An 18,333-nucleotide genomic window follows, 5' to 3' on the forward strand; every position below is an offset into this window, starting at 1 on the left:
GCATGTTTATAAATATGCATATAGCAAATGCAGCATCAAATTACAGATTGCTCATCTCAACAGCACTTGCCTGAACAAAATGTCTGTTTTTCTGGTGCAGTCCAGCACATTTTCCAGAACTGTGCCTATTTGTTACTGCACGTCACTAGCAGTGCTCTCCAAAACATGCCAGTACTTCTGGCACAATGATTTGAGTTGCTAGGGTGCTTGCCTGCTTCTGCAAACTGGTCACTGGGCCCATACAGTCCAGTCTAAAGGAAGACAAAATGTTTTTATTATTTTTATCTTCTTATTTTGTTTTGTTTTTATGAGTATCTGACATTTTAATTGTAATGTTTACATTATTTTTTTTTTACAAGCATTACACCTCGTCTGCTGTGAGTGCCCACAGCTGTGTGATGGCTTAATTAGGGCCCAGGGAGGCACTGCTTCCTGCCCTGCAGAAGCCATGTTGCTGGCAGCTTGCTGCCAGTGAGCTGCCTCTGCCTACAGTTCCGTGGGGTATAGGGAGAACACTGCTGTGCCCGATGAGGTGAGGGTTTAGAGGCAGGCAGGAGCTGCTCCTTCACAGAGGCATAGGCTTGGTGCTTCCTGGCTTCAGTTTTACACTCTGTCTTTGCGGCTGTTTGTGTTGTTCTGCGTTCCTGGTGTTGTATGTCTTGTGTTATATCCAGGTTTTGTGATAAAGTAGGTGGTTTCTTTTTCTGGTGTGAAAGCAGAAAGTTTGCTTGCCTCCCCTGTTTGGTGTGGGTCCTACAAGTGCAAGCAGGGAAGGGGAAGCACCAGTTTGTGAGTGAACCACCCCCCCAGTTCTGGAGAGGACAAAAATGAGAAATTTAGTCTGTCTTCTCTCACTTAGTTGTTTTCACACTATGTTTCTGAAATGTGTCCAAGCATGAAGATTCTCCGAAGGAGAAGAGTTTTTGGCCTGAATTGTCTACGTCTACTTCAGAATGCCAAAACTCTACTGTTCAGAACATGCTTAAGGTCTACTCACAGTCTATGTGCAAATGAGCTTGTTTTCCTACCCCTACGTTATCATAATCTGTGTAGAACAGTAGTGGGTGAAAGAAGGTGGTATCACATTGCAGGATGCTAGCAGAAAGTATGTGCTTCTGAGAAGAACCTGTAGATTTGCCTAAATAACAGCAAAAAGCAGGTGTGTGCAGCGATAAGGATTGCAGCAAGAAAAACTGACTGAATCGGTTGACAGCTGCTAGTTATTTCCAGGAGCGAGTATTGCAAGAAAACACTGCTGACTGGGTGAGACAAAATGGCAAGCATTTCATTTCTGGCTCAGAAGTTAAGTCTTGTGTATCCCTGTTCTTAACTGAACTCATTTTTTCTGCTCTTTTTTTCTTCATCAGAACTGAATTGCATTGCAATTTCAGGCTGATTCGTTTCAACATCCCCATGCAGAAAGCTTTCAACAGAAGTGCCGTGGTTAGTGGCAGACAAGCAAGGTATACTCAGGGTCTAGGAAAGAGCCATTAAAAGACAGTTTTATGGTTGCGATGTTTTCCTGGCTCCAAGCTTTTGAGAGTTAGGGGTGTCTGCCATAGAGGTAGCAGGGCACTTCTCCTAAGTAGCTGAACTCAGTCACAACTGCTGAGCAGAGCTCGCTGGAGGTTTGTCATAGCAGGTTTGGCTGCGGGCAAGCCCGGCACCGCTGATTCTCATAAGGAACCAAGTAATGCCCAGCGATGCCTGGCCATCACTGAACTGCCACGGCTGTGCTGTAGGGTCACCTCTGCAGGGAGATGGCTCCTGCGTGCCCAGGGGCCGCCAAGCACAGCGGCTCTTGCTTCTGCCGGAGCTCTGCAGAGCCTGCTGTGACACCAGTAAGTAAAAGTTAATTGCAAAATTATTTCTGTGTGGTAATAAGCGAAAAAACACTTGGGGCCAGTTCTCTTTAAAGAAAAGGGGGGAAAGCCTGTTCTACACTCATTTGATTAACCCATGCTGTTAATCACTGCCGAGTTTATGAACCTCCATTATGGACTTGTTACTCTAAGGGGTTTCAGCTCAGTGATGGGAAAAACAGCTGTAGGGCCTGGGTAGGTAGGAGTAGCAAGAAGTGCAAGTAGAAGCGCCGAGCCTTTGAAGAGGTGTATAAATAATTAGCAACATATTTCATGTGGACTCGCTTGTCAAGATACACTGTCAGACCTGGGATTTTAGCCGAACGCGATGAAAATGCTGAAAGAGCTCTCTACTCGTTCTAACGTAACTCCTGAAACAATTTGTTATATGAGAAGCTATTGTAGGTCACAGACAACAGTGCGGCTCTGCTCGCACGCCCGGTGTGTTTTTCTCCAAAAGCATGCGCGTCTGAAAGACTCCTTACGCTCTCATGTCTTCTGGATTTTAGATCCATATTTTATGGTTGCAAACCATACAACACAGGTGAAAACATGAACTGCATCTTAATAAAGCGAAGCAATGAGTAAGTAGCGGTCTATGCTGCTTTGTAAGGTAGAGGGAAATCTAGGCAGGGAAAATTAAAAATAATAACTTAAAAAAACAAACAAAAAAAAAAAAAAAAAACAAACAAAAAAAACCCAAAGCTTGGACTTTTGGAAGACCCCAGTGAGAAGACGCAAGGGCATATCCCTGTAATCAGCTCCAAAGAAAGTGTTGAAGTTTGGTTTGTTAACAGGCACCTACTAAAATCTTCCTAACGTTGGCTTCCAGATATATTTTCTGTTATTAAAAATGCCTTGGTTACTGGGAACACAGCTGTTTTAAATCATGGCTTGGTTCAGCAGCATTCTGCTTGTTTTGTTCCTTGTTAATGCAGGGTGGCTGTTTGGTGTTTAGGGTGATCCTTACCGTCTTCCTTTTCTAAGCGTGAATCCTGATCTCTGAGCAAAAGCCTGATTTGCATCTGTTTTGAATGTCTTTGCTCATTCCCTGGCTGTGGAGGAGCCCAAGGGGTGTCAGCATCAGTTTCATCCAACGGCGCATTTTTGCCTGGACAGAAGGAACCATCAGTTGTTCGTTCAGTGGGGGTGCGTAACCGTGGGACATTCCGTCATTCAAACACAGAGGTTCCTCTGCAGAGATGTGTTGGGCTTTGCTACTTCCAGAGGTGTTAGTGGGATTTCCTCAAGGTCAGGACTTTGTGGTTTTTTTTTTTACCTGTGAACTTGAACAGAGCCTACACTTCACTCCTCACTTTTCCTACTGGGGCTTTGTGCTCAGATTCAGGGCTTGTAAGAACAGATCAAATTCAATGAGGGATCTTCACTTTGCCTAGCGTTTGGGCTGAGCAGTGATGATCCTGATGACCTCGCTGCAAGAAAACATGCCTGTGAACTTCTGAGGTACTGCCACGAGGCATTTTCTGCCCCCTCTTCTTGCACTAAGAATTGTAGGGACCTACAAAATAGGCATTAGTTATTTCTGAATAGCTCCCTTGCTCGCTTGAACTTGTTAAGAGGCTATTTCTTAGCTGCCTGTAAGTTGTATTTGTCCCCAAGCTGCCTGGTTCACAGTTTGTCGATGACATCTCCGTTTGTACTGCCCATGGCATCTGATTTTTTATTTCCATTGTGACGAGCAGGACAGGTATGCCTGGCAAGTGCATCACTCAGCTGCTACTTTTTAAGATGCAAAGCAGGGAAGCGAGTGAGCCTCCTAAGTGCCTTGCTTGTGGGAGGTCATCATTAGTCTGTCGAGGTATCTCTTTGTTGCTGCCTTCCATAAGTGTATTTGATATGGCAACTTCAAGTTGCGCTGTTCAGCGCCGACAAGATGCAGTGTTTATGAAAACAGGCTTCTTGAAGTGAGCTGTGGGAGAGAGGAGGAGAGGCTGTTTGCTGTGTTTTAAGCCAAACGGCTTCTTTGGCAGGAGGCCTCTGTAACAAGTGAGAACCATGAGAATTAGCTCTCTCAGCACTTTGACAAGCAAAGATCTTTGTCTGTAACGAGGAGAACGAGGCTCGTTTGACACAAACTACAAAACAGCTAAATGATGAAGAAGGAGGGCAGAAATATGCCACTGAAGGTGAGGAAAAACAAGTCCACCGCTCTGCCGTGGATTCAAACATCTTGCTCGCTTGCTCATTGTAACGTCTAATTATGACTGGCCTTGTTCCGGAAGAGGAGGAAAAGGTAAGTGGGCTAAATCTTGTGGCGCGACTGACCACGGCGTATCCCGCCTGTTTCTGTACAATCCGAACCGTCCCCATCTTATTCCTCTGTATCTAGCCATTCTTTATGCAGAAATGCAAATTCCCTTCGGACTCTGGAGATTTCCAGACTGATTAGAATTCGTACGTTCCTTCGTGAAGAGTAAAAATAGGATATCCCAAGATAGCCCCCAAATTATGAACCGACACGAGAAAATCAGAGTAGTTTGTGTGCTATTAGATGAATAGCTGCCTTCAGCAAGCTGCGCCAATGGTGGGGTTACCGTCTCATCTTAGTTGTTTATCTGAATTTTTAGCAGTTTAGTGACAAATTAACTAATGTCAAATTCTATTTACTCAAAGTAGGGTTTTCAGCCATATACCGTTTAAAAGGAGACCTTCGGTTTGTCTTCCAAACCTGGCGTGTCACTGGGCAGCAGAGAAGTAGAACGTGTGGCTATCCTGCCCTGCAGCCCTTCGGAGGACCAGAGTCCAAGCTCACTTAGGAACGTTGAAGTCTGGTCACCCGCACGTGTTTAGGCAGGTACACAGCTGTATGGCTGCTGTGGCACACCTTGGTTTTTAGAAGCAATGGTGCATCAAGAGATGGGGGAATAAGGGAGTATCGGTTAGGTTCAAGCTCGCGGTGGCTGCCTGTGGCCAAACGTTTCCTGTGAAATAAAGCTTATTCTTCTCTTTCCACTGTCTTCCGTTGGCCTCCGAATGAACCAGTCCAGGAGCCTTCTTACCTTGACCTCTGCTGACACCCCCTGCCGTTGGTACTTGTATAGCTTGTGACAGAAATCTGCTGTAATGGACTGGTCAGAGAGGGAAAGCGTAGAGGAAAAAGCGGAGGCCGTGGGTACCGTAGGTCTTGTTGATGTAGACTCCCAGTGTTCAAACGAAGCTATGTGCTGTTTATTACTTTTTCATTTGCATCGCAATTGTTTACTGCTACGGATGGCGCTTACCTGAGCATTAAAATGTTACCGATAACTGATTTTATGGGTCTCTGCATTTCCTGTGTCTTATTACAGCGGCGACTTTTTCTTGCCCGCTTTATCTTCAGCGCTGCGGTCTCCAATCACTTCTCCTTTTCTCATCTCACTTTAGTCCGTGAGTTACTGCTTGCAGAACGTGTATCACTAAGAAAATCTGGATGTCTAAAGATTTTTAAGAAACTAAATAACCCTTGCAAGAAAGAAAAGAGTATAGAAAGAATTATTTGCAACCATGGGTTTGTTGATTTTTAAATGAATATTTTTCATGTTGGCAATTTTCTTCATTAGAATCATGTGGGAAAAGGAAAAACGTGTTTAAAATCCAGCAAAATCCACCTCCTTTGATTTCATCTGAAGTTCTCAGGTTAGACTGATCTGTTATACAGCCATAAAACAAGGTTAATGTGGTTTTAATAGACACAAATCGAGATTAGGTCTGCACAGCATAAAATGAGAATTGTATTGAAGGAGAGATTGATGGGGCTACTCAGAGTTATGTCGGGAAAGGATAAAACACGAACGTCTTTTTCCTCTGGATGCACGCAGAAAAAAAGTTCAATAGATACATAGAAGGAAAATCAAGGATAGGATATGTTTACACAGAAAGACGAACGGCCTGTTTATTCAGCAGCTGCTTAACAAGCCACCAGCACAATCAATTAAATTAATCCCAAGAAGTAAAACTTGAAATGAAGATGATATCTAAAATCATTTTTATTCATGGTTAGAGACCGTGCAGATTCTTTTGACAAGTAGAAAAATCTTATGGGTGATGTTGAAAACTTCAATGTACAAGTGTTAATTCAATTTGAGGGGGAAAAAAAACCCTGACTTGATAGAATGGTTTCTGTAGAGATATTATGAGAATAGCAAACCCCCAAGCAGTACAAAGGCAGCAGGAGTATTGCCTGCTCATTACCTGAATTTTCAAACATTTAACAACTGTGGTAAGTATGAATATGCAAAGCTTCCAGGCTCTGACCAACATCGTTCTTCTTCACTCGAGGAACAGAACAGAAGCAGCCAGTGGGTTGCTGCCACGGCACGGTTTGTTTATCTGCTATTCATATGAGGCTGTCACACTCGATTTAAGGTCATAGGTCTTCCAAGTCAGGGTAAGCCACAGCACCTTAAAAATGCGTCCAAGCGTAGCGTGGAACTGAGGCATTAAATCACACTAAGGAGACTAAAGGGGTCAGGAAGACTCCCCTTGAAGGGTGAGGGTCCTAAGCTGCCGTCCTCCTCTGTAGGAGATATAAGACCTAGAAAGTAGAGCTCAATATCCTTCACGAAGGAACAGTTTGAATGCCAATTCTGCTCCTGCGCAGAAGGCTGCTCGATCTCTTTGAGGATTTGGGGGACGTGCTGCCATGGCGAGTCTGACGCCACTGACAGCAGCATGAATTTGCCTTGCGTTCTTTTCTGGGCTAGATCCTCCTATTCCTACTAGTACTCCATCGTGCCTGAACGTTTTGTGGCGTTGTTTTATCTTAGGTCAATATCAGCCAGCCATTTTAAGGAAGACTGATATATTGCCTGGTCTTTAACGGGAAGTGTGAAATAGCGGAGAACGTGCACCTGGGCTATGATGATCACTGGCATCTGGTCTTCTGCCTCCTTTTGCACGAGAGGCGCCAGCGGTTTATGACAAACAGAAGAAATCAGGTACGTGTCTGCACTTTATGTTGCTACGCATAGCGTTGTGTGCTTCGTCATCTAATCTTTAAGAAGATGGTGAAAGGTGCAAGAATCTATCTGTTACGAGTTAAAGCATTGCAAATAAACTGGGACGCCAAGCTGTGCAGGTTATAGCTAGCGGGGCAGTAGCAAATGTTTTCATTACGATTTCTCAAGAATGAGGATATCGTGTTTTAAAGATAAAAAGCGGGTTTGTGCTCAGTGCAGAGGAGTGCACCATCAACAACAAAAAAGCAGATTTCTATACTACACAGGCGTTAAATGACTTATATAGGAGATTTTCCTCTGCAGTACCTCCAGTGTCTCTCTTACTTTGGTGCTGTTTGCAAGAAACTTCTCAGATGCCTGTGTGACTCGGTTTGAGAAGCAGGCGAGTGATCTAGGTTATGCCAAATGCTTCGGGGTTCTAAGCAATGACTTGGCAACATCTGTATGTGCCCTGGTCCTGTAGGTGAAGGGCATGGGAGCACATCTGGCTGCCTTCTGTGTTGCTCGAGCGTTTGAGATTCCTTGCAAGGACTCGGCGGTCCTCGGCCAGGCGGCTGAGGCCTGTAGAAAGCGAAGCGTTCAGGGAGATGGAGCACCAGTGCGTGGTATTTTGGTGTGGGAATGGGACGTGTCAGCATCTGGGAGCAGAGCAGCGCTGTAGCCTTAGCACGAGCAGTTTCAGATTAGCACGTCATCGTGCAGTAAAGCTGAAGCGCGTGATATGTGCCTTTTATCGAGCTCAAGCTTTCATCATTAACAAAGCCGAAAACTTCCTGGTCTTTGAAACAATGAAATCTGTGGCAGGCGCATCTCGTGTGAAAGAGGAGGTGTGCGTGCAGAAGGCTCTGCAGTGCGTTCAGATACCACGCTCCAAGCACAGCCTGCTCTTAACTACAGAGGGCACTGCCAGATGCCGGCAGGGACTCCAGGCCTCAGCCGCCTGGCCAAGGACTGCCAAGCGCCTGGGTTCTGCGCGGTAATCGACTTGCTGCTTCTTTCTTGCGTTGCGCGTGTTTTCTAGTAATCCAAGGTTTTGTTTGGTGGTGGTTGTTTAAGATGATAAGGAAAGAAAGGGTTGTTAATATAAATGAAGGAAGCTATTGCTCTGGGCCATGCTGCGTCTAACTTGTGCAAAATGCTGCTACTCGGTGTTAACTCAGTAGCCTTTTCTTTGCTAAACAAGGCTGCTCTGTACTTAGGAATGCCGAGTACAAAATTAGAAACGCAGGCCAGTCTTCGGGAACATTTTACTTACTGTTTTAATAAACTTTTGTTTATGCCTAGAGGTGCCATTAAATTACCAGCCAGACATTAATATACCGTACACAAGGGATCCTGTATATAAGCGGTGATTATTACTGTGTGACTCAGATGAAGCTTGCTATATGCATAGATAGCTGCTGGATGGCAGATGAGAAGTGAATACCTGTCTGGATAAGTAAGCGCTGGTACTCACACAGCGGATGTGCTGCAATGCTTTTTTTTTTTTTTTTTTTCTTTCCCCCTTCCCCCCCCCTCCATTCTTACAAGAAGTCCCTTTGTCAGAGCAGAATCGTGGCATGAGGGGGTGGTGGTCGGCCACAGGAGGAACACTTTCACTTTATTTCATAAAGTAATGTAAGATGAGAATGAGGTGTTGATGAACTCGGGGCTAAATGTGCTAAGTGCTCCCAAGTGAGGTGTTACTCTTGACTTCTAGAACAGCGAGGTTCGTTACATCGTTGATCATCTGGCTCTGAGTACGCAGGGGTATAGGGACCGCTTAACGCCGGGCACAGCTTGCTCCGTGGCACCGCACCCACAACTACGACAAAGCCGAAGGAAGCTGAGGCCGCAGGAAAATTCTGGAGTAAATGGGGGTTGCGGGCACCAGACTGGAAAGCATCTGAATAGCAGAGCGGAGCGGCAAAACCAGGAAGGTGTGTTTTGCTTCAGGCTTAGCGCTTGCATTCTTGCACGTTCTTCCGAAGTCAGGTACAGGTTCCTCAAATTTGAGTTTGCAAGAACGGCGTGAGTTCATCTACACAGAAGGAATTTGATATCCCTCCTGCTCCTGGAGAAAGAAAAAAAAAAAAGTGCCAATTAATTCTGACTTGGGATTTGCCTTTACATTTGATCTACTTGAGAATTCACAAGGAAAGCTTCCTGTGAGGAAAGCTAAGAAACGCTCCCAGGGAAAAAGCACTGTTGTAACTCTCCCGCTTCCTAAAGGGATCAAGGCAGAACTCTTCTTAATGCACGTTCTATAAAAGAAACGGAGGGCCTACCTAATACAACCTCCTCAGGCTTCAATTTTTCGGCCCAGCCTACATAACAAGAGGATCCCTCCCCGCGTTGATCTGCTCTTCTCCTTTCTAATTTCTTTTATGTCTTTTATGACTTGCTTGCACTTAGAAAGAAGAGTCCCTTCCCGTGTTGCTACAGCACGAGGCTTTGGCATTTAAGCTGCTCGCGTGGTACAAAACCGGGGAGCTTGGATGAGAGGCATTGGAAGAGCAACTTGAAATTCCCCTCGGATGACTCGCGTGGCACAAGCTTCATAGATGGCCAGCAGCAGGGACGCTGCTCCGAAACCTTCGTGAAATCTGACCGCCACGTTGCAACACAGCAGGAATTAGAGATTTAAAAGGCTTTCCCTTCAGGTTGCGTCTTCGGTGTTCCCTAAAACTCTACCTCAACTTTACCTGAAGTCTCCACTTCCATCCCATCTCCCCTCCGTCTTCGTTTAAATCAGCAGCTTGGGCTGGACGCTGCTGGAATAATGACTGCACCCAAGACTTTCATCACACACTGCTGACTTTTCAATCCGGATCCGATTGCGGTTAAGAAGAAGAAGAGGCAGTCACGTTTTTCTTCCGTTTGACGACTGGGGGGGCATATCGTATTTGTTTCTGAGGTTTTGTTTTTCATTTATATAATTATTTGCCAGCAACACACCATCATGCCCTTTGTTTTGTTTCAGCTTGATTCCCTTGTCCTTATGCGATATTGTTATAGGCACAAAGCGTCCCAGTTTTTTAACGCTTCATCATTTATTAATGCCGCAGATTGTGGGATGAAGGGTTGTCAGCATTGTGGTTTTTTTGTTGTTGTTGTATTGGGGCATACAGTGTCTGCACAGAAGCTGGTTTGTTATTAAATAATTTGTAAAGAATCTCCTCCTTTCTGTTTATATTTTTTTCCTCATTAATTAGCGTATTAATTTCCCTTCCTGACTTCACTTGTTACTTGTTTTTTTTTCGACCTGCTCTTCTGTTTGAGATAAGTTTTCCGCTTAAGTCGGAAACTTTCAAGGGCGATGCAGGAGCGGACCTGATCCCCCTGGATCATCCCGGTCTGGTACATCCAGGCGGTCTCTCGTGTACGTCTATGACAGGGCTGGTGACGATGTCTGCTGGAAGCGGCAGAGGAGTTAGGGTTTTGATTCGATTCGGTGCGCTGCCAAGGGACAAACACCTGACAGCTTGTGCCCAGTTGTCCTCATGTGTACTGAAGTCTGAATTTTCAGTGGTATGAATCCGCTGGCCTCTCATGGACGCTCTACTGAAGCGAGGCCCTTTCTTTGCGCACGTACCGCAGTTGCTTGTTTGCAGGGCAAGCGCGTTTGGGTTTATGCTTGCACAGCTGACGGTGTGAAAAAGCCTTGCAGTCAGAGTTCTCCACCTTGGTATACGCACAAGTTTAGAAAAAAAGGAAGGAGTTTCTCAGCTGCACCGCCTCAGAGGAGCCCGGTGCCACAGGGATGAGAGGGAACAACGGCTCTCAGGAATGACGTGGCACACGTACAGATCTTCCCGTGGGGGTGCTTATCAGACTTTTTATTTTTTTCTTTTTCTCACAGTCCTTGTTGAATTTACTTTGGTGTAGGGAAATAGCTGCACGATCAGGGCGGATGACCACAAGCTCCCGTGTTTCCCGGCACTTGGAACAGCTCGCTTGATTAAGAGGAAGGCAGGTAAAACACTCTTTTGTTAATCTATACCTTCAAATCTATTATGAAGTTATTGGTTTCTGTCCTGCAGAGGGAAATTCACGCTGGTTGGCACGGAGTGAACGGTCAATCTGTAGTTTGCCAATGCGATTTGATGTTAAAAGTAGGTCAACAGAAGTGAATTTGCTAAGCACAAAGGATGTGGCTATACCTGCATTTTTTTATTATATATCACATTGGTCTTGAGACTTTATTTTCTCAAATATCCAAAACGGTTGTGATCAGAGCTCAGCACAGCCCTGCACTTGGCTCTTATCCGGGCCAATGGAGGGCTAGGCAGGGTACGGCAGCGACAAGCGCGGATCAAAGAAACATGAAGGAACAGGTGCCTTAGTCTGAAGTCAGACCGGTAGATCTGGGAAAAACTAAGGAGGCTCCGTGACATCTCCTCTCGGGGAAACTAGAGAATCTGTCCCATTAATCTGAACCATTTAACTCTTTGAACCTGTTAAAATCCGGAGGGATGGGCACAATCCAAAGTGGCTCCATCTGAAAGTTTCGAGCACGGGCTGGCCTACTTCGTGGACGAGCCCTCCTCATGGACATTCGTTCACCGAGAATAAGCCTTAAATTTCTAAAAGCCTCTTTTCAGCAACTGTAATTCAAACTGCTCCTCTAGCAGCTGTCCCACGCGTTTGCGGTTTCTCTGAGGGTTGCTCTTTCCAAACCTGACCTTTGTGACAAGTACTGCAGGCTGGGACGATCGCTCTCTCTTCCTGTCACTCGTATGCTCTGCCCACTCCGGGAGCAGCTAATTGCACTGTTACTGTAGTAAAAAGCTGGCATCTGCACACATGTGCACACACCCAGAAACAGATCATCTGCTTCTTTCCTAAGTAAAGATAGTAAAGGTTTTTATGCCGAAACTGGTCACGTTTCAGGAGGTTCCGTATTACTGCAATGCTAAAAAGTAACTTTGGCAAGTTCAAGGAGAAGAAGGTACAGAAGTGCTGCAGCGCTCAGTCTCAAGTGTCTTGTTTGGCAAGTGTAATGCAATTGTTGCTAACTGTGAAATAATACAGAGAAGCTATGTTTTCTTTTTTTTTTTCTTTTTTTTTTTTCATTTCTCAGGTTTCACACTAGCAATGAAAGTAAACTGAAAATTTTGTTCTGAACATTGCAGTTAAAGAAGCCGATGAGGGGTTTCAAACACAGCTTCGTCATGCCGTTTGATTTACTGCAGCAAGTATTTACGTTATCTATGCCAAACATCATCTGAATAGTGAACCCTAGACAAAAAGCGTTATACATGTATGGCTTCGGGAGGGAGGGAGGGCTGAGAAGTCATACAGTTGTAGAAATAAGGAGCTTTTATAGTCTCCTAGTTTTTATTTAGAAAAGCATGCCTATTTATGTGTTTAAGTCCCATTAAGCGCTGTTCTAAGTTGAACTTTCACGTCATTCTTACTGCAGCTTCGTGCTCACGGCAGTCCGTCCTGCACTGGCAACAGGTAGGCACTCACTGTGTATCATTTTCAGTAGCAGCAAGCAAAAGATTCCTTACCGATAAAAGCACAAGCACCCAGACCAGGACAGAGTAATCGTTGCGAGTTCCATTTCCACGAGAGAAAGCAGCTAATGGGATCAGCAGAGCCGTCTCTCGTGGCTGTTGTGAAAAGCTGAGGTGACGTGACTAAGTGCCTGTGAGAAATGTAAATGTGTCGTAAACTGTTTTCCGTACATTTTCACTTTTTCTCTTCAGCTTTCCTATTTATAATTAACATTTCTCTTTATCTTGTTCAGTCTGAATATCTTTGTTCTTTTCAAGTTGAATTATTTAATACTAACTCTCCCATTCGTTTAAGCGCCCTTTATCTCACGATCCCCTCTCCTTTATACTGAAATCTCTCCTGTCTAAATGCATAACACAACGACACCTTCTACTGAAGAACTTTTTAATTCCACCACGTTCCCTAAAATAAAATTGCGTAGTAATTAGGCAGCCAAGTACGTTGGGCAGAAAAGAGGCTGAGGACACATTAGAAACAGGCTGCACGCGGCACAAACGAAAGCCAACATCTCGACACGAGTTTGAAACTACACTGGGCTGATCCTTCCTAAGGTGAAGTCCGGAAAAGCGCAGCCCATTTCTGCAACTTGGGAAATGTGACAGCTGATCGCTGCTCACACACAGAGTCCTGCCGGTTTTAGCAGTTCATCCGTGAGCGAGGAAGATTTGGTGTCATACAGCGCTTTTATTTTTTATGCAAAAGGAAGCAGCGGGGCCTTCAGAGGCAAGACAGCATCTGGAAGCCCTGAGGTATGTTTGCATTCTGTTCATGAAATCTATCGATCAAAAATGGAAATTTTGTCCATTGAATTTGTCCTTTTATATTGTTGAAGTCACAGCAAAACGCATCCTGAAATTGTTTTTTATAGCTCAATGGGGAAGGCACTCATACAGGTGCCAGATGACAGTGGGACCCGACGGCGTCCCAGTGGTTAAGCAGGATAGGTACAGTATCTGTATGGGAACTTGATGAGGAAAGCGCCACGTTACACGATGTGTTTTTAGGTGGTAGACACTAAACAGATCCTCAGTACGGATGACAAATTGCTTATAAAAACAGCAACACTGTCTGGCAAACACACGTGAGTCCTGTCAGTTGCACATATGTCCGTGGCGGTTTCTTCCTTCCTGTTTGGTGGTGGTGGGTTAGGACAGGGCTTACAGAGCCTCACTATTAAAAGAGGTCACAATTTCCATTAAGTTAAATATATATATATATATATATATATATATATATATATGTGCCTATCAAGAAAACTGAAGAACAGCTTTTAATCCAAAACGTCTAAGCTACCTCTGTTAAAAAAAAATAATATGCAGCTTGTAATACCCGCAGAGGACCTTAAAGATTATAAAAGATGACGACCCTGCGAATCCATGAATTTTTCAGATCGGTTGGAGAAAGGTGATCATTACGAACCTCCGATCTCTTGGAAAAATTTCTAGGTAAAGAATGTGCTGAAAGCTATGGAGCAGCGCTAAATCTTTTTCTTCAGCAATTGTAAGCAAAACCGAACCTTTTCCCACGATTTCTGGTGGCTGTCAGCAGCCCGGTAGCTTTTTTATTCTTTACTGTTCTAACTCTGGACCTCAATGACGCAGTTCATTCTTTTCTAGGGAAGGAGCAATCTTTGCAGATGGAAGTGAGAAGAATCCGAGGTTCCACACTTTTACCAATTGGACAAGGCGTGAACCAAGAGCTAAGCTGGATCTAAAGGACGTTCTCCTTAGTGTGTGGAGATACACTTCAAAAAGAGAAAAAGTGAAGGATACCTTTTTAACTGGGATGCCAATCCTGAGGTAGGTAAAAATGATTGTTCAGAGTTCTCAGCAGCTTTAGCCCTCGTATTCAAGTCCTGGTTCCGACTAGTTTCAGCTACAAGTAGGAATCCAGCGTTTCATTCCGGAAAGAACCTCATGTCAACTTGGGAGGTAGGCAAGATCAGAAACTCGCAATTGGCATTTGTATACAAAGCGGGAAGCGGGATAAGGACCGTGCAAAAACCATGTAGAGAGACTTGCTATCTTTTCCAAAGCGTAGGATTTCATTGACAGTCTGAGAGCTTCCAGTGCCCACTCGCCCTGTACATCAGCCTGCAGCAAGCGGTGTTGCAGTGGCTTTACCCATTCCAAAACATGGCCGCTTCAAACTTTTTAGGCTCGATAGACAGTTACAATTCTTTCCTGAGTCACCCTGACGTTCTTTTGTGCCCCTTTGTGCCCCTTTGTGCCCCTTTGTGCCCCTTTGTGCCCCTTTGTGCCCCTTTGTGCCCCTTTGTGCCCCTTTGTGCCCCTTTGTGCCCCTTTGTGCCCCCTGGCTGTAGAGCTAAGGCCTTTGTGCAGCATATGGGCTGGGCAGGAAGAGCCACCTCACCTGAGACTGAGTGGCTGCACAAAGGTTTCATCCAATTTAAATAACACACCTTGGCTTTACAACTTAGCCAATTCACCTTATTCTTCTTGTGCAGCAGTTGAGTCCTAAGCTCATTGTAACCCCAGCTTTGTGTGGAAAAAACAGCCATTATGCATTTATTTCGTCCAAAAATCTGGCGTGGCTGCACGGTTGTTCTTTGAAATCCAAGTGTGTGTGTGTGTGTGTGTGTATGGAGACAGGGAGGTACGAACAAAATGCTTCGAAATGGCCTGATAGGACCGAGGTGCGCTTGAGGCGCCTGGAAACAAGGGAGCTGCGGCAGTGCCGGCGTGAGGATCCGCGATGATGGAATGTTTTATACGTTATCATTTTCTTGTTAATGTGATTTAGAGCGAAGGGTCAGGGTAGGGCAGAGCCCGGGCTAATGAATCCGTTAGGGACGCCGGACAAGAGAGGAACGGCACGTCAGAAGCGTAGGCTGAGCACTGGAATTGGATCGTTACCGTGCTGCGGTGTGAGGTCGAGGTACTCGGCTTTGAAATAAACCCGACGTTTTTCGCATCAGGAATTTCCTGAATAACCTGAGCCGGTTACTTTGGACTCGTGTATAACGCAGGGGGATAATGGGAGATGAACAAGCTGTCCGCGCGTTATTACGAGAGGCGTTTCCCCCCGGGAGACGGGGCAGGGGGCCGAGTGTCGGGGTAACGCAGCGACAGGCTCACAGGACGCACGTGGAGACGCGTGAGCTCCGGCGTGCGCGCTCGGGAGCACGGCGCCCACGCGACGCGACCACCCGCAGGCGCTGCGAAGCGGCCGGCACCGCGCCGCCAGCCGCGGCCCGACCCCGAAGGCGCCCAACGGCCGCGCCCGCCGCCTCGCGCCCGCCCTCCCGCGCGTCAGCGGCCGGGCGTCACGCGGCCGTTGTAATGTTCCGAAAGAGCGCGCACGGCCTCGCCCGCCGCCCCCAGCCTCCCGGCCTCGCGTCTGCGGGGACGCGCCACCCGCCCCTCGCCCTCGCGGACGCTCGCGGGGAGGGCTCCGCTCAGCCACGTCCGCTCTCTGCTCGCGGCGCCGCGCGGCGCGGCGGATCTACTCGGAGGTGCGTGGTAGCGATGGCGGCGGTGGGTGAGACTTTTCCTGTCGGCGGATCCGGCTGGCCCTGCCGGCGGGCGGGCGGCGGGTCGCACCCCGCCCCGGCGCTGCGCTGAGGCGCGCCGGCCGGGCCGCCGCACGGACGCCATGGGTCTCTTGGAGCGGCTGAGAAAGGAGTGGTTCATCGCGGGGATAGCGTTGGTCATCGCGGCCGCCAGGCTGGAGCCCGCCGTCGGCGTGAAAGGCGGTGAGTTCGCCCGCGGCCCCGGGTGGGGGTGCTGCCGGTGGGGCGGGGGAGGCCGGCTGCGTCCGCGGGCGGGAGGAGGCGGGCGGCCCCGGGGCGGGGGAACTCGGGCGGCGAGTTGGCGGAGGGGCCCGCTCGATTATACGTCCCGTTCCCCCAGCGGGTTTGCAAAGCCTGTAGGAAAGTAGAATATTTCGTCGGGATTCCGGCAGCAGTTCCGCGTGGCGAGAGTCTAGCTCTGCTTGGATTCTATTTTTCCTAAGTAGATCTGAAGTTTGAAGACGCACGGCTTTCTCACTGAGGAGCCGGCGCGGTGATTGGAAGCGATTTAAAAAGGGCTCCGAGCTGTTGCCGTGCCGGCCGAAGCTCCGGCAATGCGCGGAGTTGAGCGCGGGCACTGCCTGCTGTGCACGGAGCCTTCCCGCCGTCGGCTGCTGTTCTGCGCAGCTGGCCGGGGCCCACGTGGAGCTTCTGGCAGGATCCGCGCTGTGTCCTCAGCCGGTATTAAAGACAAATTGGGATTTGTAGCGTCAGGTGGTTCGTGCCTTTCTGGTGTGGCTGTCACACTGCTTCCTCGCAGCCACGCGGGCGAGCCTTTAAACTAGAACGCGAGGTGATTTTTCCTCCGTTTACTTCCCGTATTTTCGGCCGGAGGACTTCAGTGTCCTTTTTTTCTACTGTAAAAACATTCGCAAGGTATCGCTTCTGGGACAAATAGCTTTAAAAATAAAACTTTTAAGCATTAGTAGAAACCATCAGACCTGTTCTCAGTAGCAGTATATATACATTTTCTAAAGCCTGGGTGTCTCAGTGGTCATTTCAAAACCTGGAGAAAAAAAAAAGCGGTGCAAAATATCAGCGTGTGGAAAAAAAAAACTTTGTTTAGCATCTTTCAGGTGACAAAACCGTGCTCTGCCTGACTCAGTAATACGGGCGATCCGGCACGCGTGCCAGTGGGACGTTGTTCTCACCTTCAGGGCATAAAGCGAGCCCTTTTCACTACGATTTCCTACTGAGTGAATGTGCTTGTTTATTTTATTTTATTTTATTTTTTTTTTCCACGAAAAGGGCTTTTCCGATCAGTGTACCGCATGCAAGATAAAGAGGAGCTGTTCTGATCAGTTAGCTGTGCTGTGGGATGGCTGTGCTGTGCTGCGTGTTGTCTAGGGGTACAAACTGCTCCTGTGTAATGGCATGCGTGTAGTGCCATGAAAAGTCCCACGAAAGAAAAACTGGGTCCTGGAGCAATTTTTCTCTTAGCCAGAGCAGCTGTCTGTCTGTCTGCCCGGTGTGTATGCGTACACATGTATTGTACTCTAGCCTTTTACAGGGTTAGAGCATTTATATCGTTGTGCGTAAGGGTATAAATGATATCTACGGTCATGTGGAAATATATATATATGTATATTTTTTTTTTCTGGCTATTCAGTTATCTTGCCTTAATTTTGTCACTAGCCACGTGCTTAGCTGCGTCTTTAGCTTTTGCATTTCCCAGCTCATTTTTACGTTGCACTTAATATAGGTGTTTTAATTTTTAGTGTCGATTATTTTTAAATGTAACACACATACTTCAAGTGTCTCTTCCACAGAGGTCCGTCCGAGAGCAGGATTTGGGTTTTAATGACTTGAGATGCACACGTGAGTCGGCTCAGCGTTCCATCAGAACCCTCTATTTGGAGGGCTGCTGACGTCGCTCACGTCAATGGATCATTCATGCAAGAGAGCAGAAAAGATCTTATTTGGTGCGTGGAGTCAAGGCTTGCTTGTTTGCCGCTGCGGTTTTGCTCACGATGACTTACCGTCTCGTGCAGAGTTAGGACGTGAGTTCGGTCTTTAGTAGACTGCTCGTATCTTATTTGTATTGAAACGTCCGCACGAATGCTTGTGGAAAAAGAGCGTATGCTTTTTGCTCTCGGTGGCATCCAAAGGCAAAGGGTATTTTAAGGTAATTCATCATTTTTATGGGAGCGCAAAAAGTATTTTTATTTCCCAGGAAAAGAATTGTATATATATACATATGCAAAAGTCGCAGAGCCCTCAGAGGCGTAGGCACCTGTCCTGGCTGATCTCACTGCAGCGGCGTGTCTGAAATAGTTTTTTTTTCCACTTGTTGCGAGGGAGTCACGTGGAATTGCTTTGCCCCAAGGAGCTCATCGCCGGTCAGGCTCGGTTTCCTTCGCGCAGACCGCTGCCCAGATGCGTGTGTCACGGGAGAAGAAGCGAAAGGCAGATTTGCGAACGATACGTTCCTGCGGGGGAGGCAGCTGATGTTTGCATTTGAGTGCAACGTGTATATTTT

At 46.8% G+C, this 18,333-nt stretch overlaps 1 protein-coding gene and 2 long non-coding RNA genes across 6 annotated transcripts in view; all 3 read left to right on the top strand.

Annotated features, from left to right (window-relative positions):
• Positions 1-452: 452 nt before the first annotated feature.
• Positions 453-5,493, top strand: LOC128084358 (uncharacterized). The gene is made up of 3 exons (XR_008208496.1): positions 453-532; positions 1,368-1,463; positions 5,423-5,493. It is a non-coding gene; the product is annotated as an uncharacterized LOC128084358 (long non-coding RNA).
• Positions 5,494-6,160: 667 nt separating this feature from the next.
• On the top strand, positions 6,161-9,943 carry LOC128084297 (uncharacterized). Its single transcript, XR_008208446.1, has 3 exons — positions 6,161-6,249; positions 6,629-6,799; positions 8,520-9,943. It is a non-coding gene; the product is annotated as an uncharacterized LOC128084297 (long non-coding RNA).
• Positions 9,944-15,839: 5,896 nt separating this feature from the next.
• Positions 15,840-18,333, top strand: part of SLC10A7 (solute carrier family 10 member 7) — a 153,647-nt gene continuing 151,153 nt past the window's right edge. For 2 of the 4 annotated variants that reach the window (XM_052690132.1, XM_052690131.1), the window contains exon 1: positions 15,841-16,037. In XM_052690132.1, coding sequence (XP_052546092.1) covers positions 15,938-16,037 — 100 coding nt within the window. In that variant the 5' untranslated portion in view covers positions 15,841-15,937. Of the gene's footprint in view, positions 16,038-18,333 lie in introns of all 4 variants that reach the window. The other 2 variants (XM_052690133.1, XM_052690130.1) reach the window with 2 other exon arrangements.

The sequence above is a fragment of the Tympanuchus pallidicinctus genome, unplaced genomic scaffold (assembly GCF_026119805.1).
Source record: "Tympanuchus pallidicinctus isolate F22 unplaced genomic scaffold, pur_lepc_1.0 scaffold26, whole genome shotgun sequence".
NCBI lineage: Eukaryota > Metazoa > Chordata > Aves > Galliformes > Phasianidae > Tympanuchus > Tympanuchus pallidicinctus.